A 7,405-nucleotide genomic window follows, 5' to 3' on the forward strand; every position below is an offset into this window, starting at 1 on the left:
CTGATTAGCACATCAAATCATTTTGTACTTTTTTTGACCAAAGCACCTGCATTTTGGGCAACGACTATTTGGCCTCTTTTGAACTCTGTTCGTTACCTCATAGTACTTTGAAAACTCACATATCAAAGTGCTCATTGTCAGACCTCTTTTACAGGGACAAACACTGCTCATTGGCAACCAACCCAATATGACTCAGCTTTGCAGTCGTGTGATCTTTTTCACTTCAAAGTTAAGTTCTTTTTTCCTGTGGGGTTTCCATTATTTTGTCTACGACCCATTCCTCTTGTAAGACATTTGCAATATACAGACCACAAGGCTTTCAGGCTGTTTCAGACAGCATGATTGAGGAGGAAACTGCCTCGGATCTGCTGAGAAATGCTACTTCCTCTAACCGAGGGCATGTGAGGACTGTGCTCTAAAGGACTGAGCCTCAGTGCCGCTTCAGTGAGCACCAAGAGCGTGAAACCTGTCTCCTCAAAAGCTAGACTCAAGCTTCTGGAAGTAGCTTCTATGGTCAAATATAAGCCTTCAGGTAATGAAAGAAGAGTATCTGATATTCAATCCCCTTCATACCAAGGGATGAACACGCTTAGGGGACATTCTGCTGTAGAGACTTCAATCTTCTCAAACACCAAACGCAGGCAGCATAGTGCTTAGAGTTGCTGTTTGCGTTCCAAGAACCCAGAACAGAAACCCCTTCCTGTTGCGATGCCCTTGATCATTTCACTTACCCTGAACTGATAGAGTAAGAAGTACTCAGCTGTATAAACAGGTAAATCATTGTAATTGGCTTCGGAGAAAGGTCCGAGATAAAGAAAGGCAGGTGATGGCAATGTGACAAAACCAGATGATCACAATGAGGTCATGGGGCAGAGACTGCATCCTAAACTGACTGGGAGAGGAGCAGCAGCACTGACGATGAGAGGAGCCAAGCCAGCTCCAGCACGTGGCACTCCTATCCGATACCCCCAGCTGTGCTGGTTGTGCCACACATAAACTCGAGGTGGGCAAACACAGAAATCACACAAGTAAAGTACACTCCCGATGTCACGGATCTGCTGTCATGGGACACTGAGGATGAACGCTGAAGAACTGATGTGCGTGTGCTGTGCTGCATGTGCTATGGCACATCATGTGCTCCTGCATTTCACTACAGAGAGCTTCGGATAGGACCGAAACAGGTGATTACAAAACCAAACATCAAGGTATTATCTAAATCAACCAAACATATCAAAGCCATTATGGCATACTTTCCGTTTTGCCTCAGTTGTTTTTCTTTCCTTTGCAAAAAACCCCATCAATGGAAAACTCTTTCCTTGAAAGCACTCATTATAAACGCAAGGGGGTATTAACACGTTTACAGTTTCCAAGTAGCAGTTAATATTTAATAAAGAAAGCTGACAAGGCACTTCTGAAGTGTGTAGGTACCGCATTTTGTGTGTGCACAGAGGATTTGGATCACTTATCCAGGAGTCTGCATTTTCTCCCACGCCCTTTGACCCTCAAGTCCAATGCCCTAATTACCCTGTGGTCATGCAGAGAGGCAGCCGACCTAAAATGTTCCCACAATCCTATTTTATATGGGTGCTCTTTACTGCCATCTAATGGCTCGGCGGCAAACAGCAGTCGCTTGGCTCTGCCATAGACAGGAAATTTAGAAAAATTTCATGTGTATGACATGTAAATACAGTAATTACACAGTATAGTAATTGCAGGTACTCAGCTTACATTAGGGTTTCTTTCCAACAGCTGCATCGTTTGCGCAAATCCCCTTGTACTGTATAATATAGACCATAAGGATATATGAACAATTAACATGCAATGAATGGTAAACTGTATAATAGGGCTTTGTTATGTACTCTTACATGTCAATAATTTCATATGGTATTTCTGCTAAAAGAATACTAATATATACAACTAATAATACAAATACAGCGCAGTATTATATTTACATGCTACATCATTATTTTCCCTTTCATTTATAAATCAATTTTTTTTTTTTTTTTTAACTTTTCTTTTCCGCACCACCATAACATTCAAATTTTTCCTTGCTAGACATTTAAATTAAAAGGGAAGTTGAATGAAATCACAAAAAAATGTTCTGTGAAAACAATGAATTTTATAAATAAAATGCTACTACAAGTAGATACACAAACAAAAAGAAAGATGGTGCTATGCAGCTGATTAATGTCATCCTATAGCAAACAGAACAGCTGTCAGGGCTCGAAAAATAATATAATAAAGTTGACTGAACTGTTGTCCTAAGTTTGGGTCGTTGCAAGACGCCCAATACATTGCAGTTCGAGGAACAACATCAAACATATTTGGTAATAACATCACTTCCAGGGGGTCCAATAAAGTTGTTCTAGAGCTCAACAAAGACAAAGAATAACACACGTGCCAAATGAATAAATTGTTTTAATAAGATTCGGTCGTGGTACATAACAAGGCCGAACGACAGCAGTTGACCTCTGGTCATTACGTTCACGACAGCAAGAAACAGAGCTGGAGTGATACCACAGTGATCCACAGTGCTGCACAGCTTCCGCACGGACAAGCTCAAGGGACGAGAGGAACGGCTCCAGGCTTCTGCCTGCGGTACGAAGGCCACGCCCGGTGAGAGGCACAAATTACAAGTTACTTCTCTCTTTAGAAGCAGGATGCTAATTTGAGGCAATGGAGCTTCCTCCCATCAGATGTGAGCACCACGCTCTATTTCAGTCTCGACAATGCGGTTCACCCCCACCGTGCGCTCCGAGGTTTGTCTTGCACCCAGCCCAGTGGTCCCCCCTGGAGAGCCCTGGTGAGAAGTAATGCAACCCGAGTGTGAACGTCAGCAGGGGTGAACCGTCCTCTGTTCAGCAGGGCGTCTGCGGGCAGCACACCCGGAGAAGGACCCACTTTGTTTAGGAACTGCTCTCCTGAAGCTGGACACAAGTATATGTATATCTTTTATGTGAAGCCAAACTGGGACATCCGAACAAACCAGTCCGGAAAACAGTTTTTTTTAAGGTGGGAAGAAAAGAACCCGTGACCTGCGACCTTTCGACATATCATGAAAGAAACACACAATGTGGGCTGATGCCCAGGAAACTTCCAACTCCACCTCCGATTTAAGCCGGTGCCATGACTTTTTTTTGCCGCTTACGGGGTTTCATTTTCTTACCAAAGCGCCTTTATGCGAGGCTCTTCGTTTTCAGGGATTGAAGTCATACGTTGTAACACGGTACAGTTTGAATTTACCACAGACTTTTAGCAATATGAGACGTTAAAAGCAATTTCACGCGGTCTCGTGTCCCAGTATTTAGGACCACGTTATTTTACACAACATTTACAATTTGGTCACTCTGCCAGCGGAGATTCCTTATGTGGGTGAAGAGCATCTAACATGTGTGGAGGGGGATGGGTCCTGGCTTCTTTTCAGGGTCGTGGGCCAAATTCAACAAAACACAAACGAAGGGAGGTGCCCACTTGACAACCTCAATGAAACAGCCATGTTGGTACCCTGTAGTTGTGTTGGTTAGGGAGGGAAGTTAAGCCTCATTGTCGAGTCATGGAGATGTATTTGTTGGCAGGGCTGAATCATGTTGCTTTCTGGCTTCGTGGCAAAGTTGGATGGATTGCGTCCTTTGTGTAGAGCTGTTGTGATATACACATGGGGTGTAACATCTTGTCCTGTCCATCTTGAATGTGCTTTCATGTTTAGGGTTAGATCACTGTGCTGAACATTCAGGGAGAGATTACTTACCGTTAGACATTTAATGTCACATAACTTATTCTTGGATATTTACGATCAAATCTGTTGCCTGGACATGTCGTGACAGATTGCTTCTTGTTCAAGTCAGTCAGGGTCAGATCACTGCCAGTGAACATTTAGGGAGTGTCGAAGTAACTCCGCTGTCCAGACAATCATGTAGCTCGCGCTCCAACGAACCCGAGTTCCGGCACAAGCCGAGAACAAAGCCTCGGATCGGCCGCCTCGCGACACGTCAGTGTCTCTACTTTCACATCTGAGGGGCCTGCGGCGGCCGGAAACGAATACGGAATAACGGGTCCGAGGCGCTCGGCGGACACGGGATGAAGGGCGAACCGAGACACACGGAGGGAACGACTCCGCGGGTCACGTGCTCACGCCGCAGACTCGAGCCCGGCGCGCGGACCGCACCGCACCGAAACTGAGCGCCGGAGGACGCTCGCGCCGCGTCGGCTCACACGTCCGAGACGCGCGCGCGCACACACAGACACATGATAATCATTCGTTTGCCCCCATCTGTTACTCACCCACTTTGAGTGTGCCGTTAATGCCCCCCGAGGCGCGCCTCCTTCCCGCCGCTGGCGTGTCCTTCCAGCTGAGCGTGGCTCGCTGTAAGGTGACCTCGAAGAGCCTGTTTTTCAGCAGCAGCTGCGAGGACAGGAGCTTCGGCTGCTTCTCCATTGTTCGTGTCCGCCCGCCGCGGGAAGCCGGAGAGCCGCTCGCTGCGTTATCTGATCTCCCGCATCTCAGTCGCGCTCTCTCTGTCTGTTTGTTTGTTTTCGGTGTCTCTGCGCGGGTGTGCGCGCGCCTGCAGAGGCCGCGACCGTGCTTATAAGAGCTCAGCTCAGGGCTTCTCCGTCAGCGTCCGCGAGCCCGTCGCCGTGCCCGTTGCCATAGCGGTTCCCTTCGCTCGTGCAGAACGTTCGGCGCTGTGCGCGCGCGCGTGTCGTCAGCGCGTACGATAAACCCCTTACAAAACTGCGCGCGCGAGCGTGTGTGTGTGTGTGAGAAAGTGAAAGAGAGAGCTACAGCAAACGTTTCGCATTTTAGACAGAATTATTACAACTAAAGAGCGAGCAGTGAAAACGTTGGCAGCTCTACTCGTTTTACTGTGTAAATGTATCCATGCTTTTTCCATTTACATCGGGCTCTGCGTACAGTGGAGCGGGACAACAGTTCCCTGTTAGGACTGACTGTCCAGCCAGGTTTGCGGTCTGAGCACCCCTCCTTAGTACCCTTGATCAAGGTCCTTTACCATGAAATGATGCAAGTGATGCAGTACCCTACCGTACAAATGGATGAATCATCACAAGTCACTTTTGAAAAAGGGAGTTGGACAAACAAAACAATGCAGCTTCCATTATTTTTAACTCTGAGGGTAAATTTTGAACATGTGACAGAAATGGCTCCAGTCAGCACACTATGCAGATATGGTCCAGTAACTCAGACCATTTTCTTCGAATAAGTACTTGCCATTCATTGCTTTTTTAAAGTCACAGTTCTCCAAAGACGAGACATGTATATCTTGATTGAATTGTAAAATATCTAGGTACAGGGATCCAGTTGTACAAAAATGTAACCTTTGGGAAGATGTCTTTTAAGCCCATCAGCATCATCAAGTTTGCGGAGCGTTAGCTGGGATCGTCCAAGAAGAGCATCATTTTATTTCATGGTATTTCTGCATCTAAGTCTCTCTTTCTCCTAATGTAATGCACACATTGTATTTTCTATGAGATGTATGTTGCTTTGGAGAAAAGCATCTGCTAAATGAATAAATGTAAATAAACTCATTTGATCTGAAAAATGAACTTCCATTGGACTTTCAAAATTTAAGAGAGGGTTTGTGACACTACTACTTTGGGTTAAGAGCAATTCCACTGTAAAGACCCATGATACTCAAGGCTGTCCCCTAGGATTAGGAGTAGAAACTGGACTGTAAGTAACAGTGATTTGCATGTGAGCACTGGGTATTATAAATAGTTGTTCAGCTGTGAAGGAGACTGTGTGTGTTCTTATTGTGGCGAGTATTTGTACCTGCAGATTGAAAGGCGAGCTATGGGTGAGGAATATGGTTCCTCAGGTGAAAGAACAATATCTCCATCCATAGTACCCTTCCTGGCTGCAAACTCTTGCCACTGTGTTGTTCTAATAAATATTGAATTATGGAAACCACATTGATATCATTTTTCCACCATCTGCACCCTTGGCTGCATTTGTTCCACTGGCATCAGAAGTGGGATGGGTGAAAGCAATGAGGGACTGAATCCAGCAACAGCTAATAATGACAAGTGGAGGAGCGACAACCAGCCAGTAATAGGAAGCCATTCTAGTAGCAGTGGGTCGAGTAGGGATGGCAGAGCAGTCTGGGACAAGGAGAGCCGAGGCTGAGTAGGTGTCTTGAAGGACAGGTGCCCAAAGATGCCCGGGTGCCAGAGGCATGCGGTTCCAAAGACTGCAGAAGGGCACTGTGAGAGGCCGCGGGGTACAGGGGGCCAGGTTGAGGCGATTCTCTCTGAACCCTGAGAAGAGGCAGTGGAGGGTGGCAGCTATCTTCCCAAAAGTGTAGATGCCCAGGGTGTGACAAGTGCCTCTGACTCCGGGGGAAGAACACACTCCCTGTTTCCAAAGGGAACAAAACCCTGAGCCTTGGGCCATCCACCACACTTACAGAGGACATCCACGCAATGAAGAAGGAAACTGCCAGCATATACCATGAGCTCATTCACACGGCCCAAAAGGAGGGTGCCATGGTAGCAAAAACCACAAGTTTGCTGCTGGAGCCGAAGTACAGGGTGAAGTATCTGATTCTTTGGCACTGTGCAATGTCCCCTGCTTTCAGGGCCAGATCAGCCACCATGCAAAAGAGCAGCAAAGAGTGGTGATCAAGCAGAAGGAGGTGCCACGGGATGCCTGGGTGTGCAGAATGAGTGTTTGCCACCGCATCTGGGGCAGGGTGAATGAACACAAAGAGCATCTGTGGTCATTTATTCCGTAGCCGGTCTGCTAGGTGGAGTGCGGATCGGTTGGTGCAAGCCATGTCAGCACCCTGGGACCTTGCACAAGTGCACCAAGGGGCTCAATCGGGACCGACGCTGGGCTGATGAAAAGCAAAGATCGCTGCCTCGACCTCCAGGCCTGTCACAGCAGTCGTATACCCTGCACCAACTTTTAACTCCGGTGCAGGTGCCCAGCCCTCCCTCTCTTCTTCGCAGGGGTGCCTCCAGGGGTAAAGCTGTACACTGGGCTGGTGCTAGGAGTCTTTCAACAGACAGCTAGGCAGCAGAGATACTGCCCTGTCTTTGGGGGGGAGCAACATAGCATCCCACACTACTCAAGGCCACCCCCTAAGAGGAGGAGCGGGAACTGGACTGAAAATTTTTGTGATTTACATACAAGAGTATTTATTTACTGGTATGGTAAATAGTTTTTGAACCATCTAGCGGACTGTGTGTGTTGGTACTGGGGTGAGTACCTGCTCCTGTGGTTTGTAAGGTGCGTTTTTGGGGTACTGGTCCTAGAAGAAGAAGAATGTGGTTCCTCAGGGGAAAGAGCAACATTTCCTGGCTGTAAAACTCTTGACCTTTGCCTTGTGTTCCAACAAAAGCTGCATTATCGAAACTTATGGAACATTATGAAAACTAACATTATGGA

General features: G+C 47.0%; 1 protein-coding gene across 2 annotated transcripts in view; it reads right to left on the reverse strand.

The window, feature by feature from the left end:
• Nucleotides 1-4,697, reverse strand: part of LOC108931338 (ceramide kinase-like) — a 30,101-nt gene extending 25,404 nt beyond the window's left edge. For both annotated transcript variants that reach the window (XM_018747057.1, XM_029259065.1), the window contains exon 1: nt 4,282-4,697. In XM_018747057.1, the coding sequence (XP_018602573.1) occupies nt 4,282-4,435 (154 nt within the window). In that variant the 5' untranslated portion in view covers nt 4,436-4,697. The remainder of the gene's footprint in view (nt 1-4,281) is intronic.
• Between the last annotated feature and the right edge of the window lie 2,708 nt (nt 4,698-7,405).

This window comes from Scleropages formosus, chromosome 2, assembly GCF_900964775.1.
Source record: "Scleropages formosus chromosome 2, fSclFor1.1, whole genome shotgun sequence".
NCBI lineage: Eukaryota > Metazoa > Chordata > Actinopteri > Osteoglossiformes > Osteoglossidae > Scleropages > Scleropages formosus.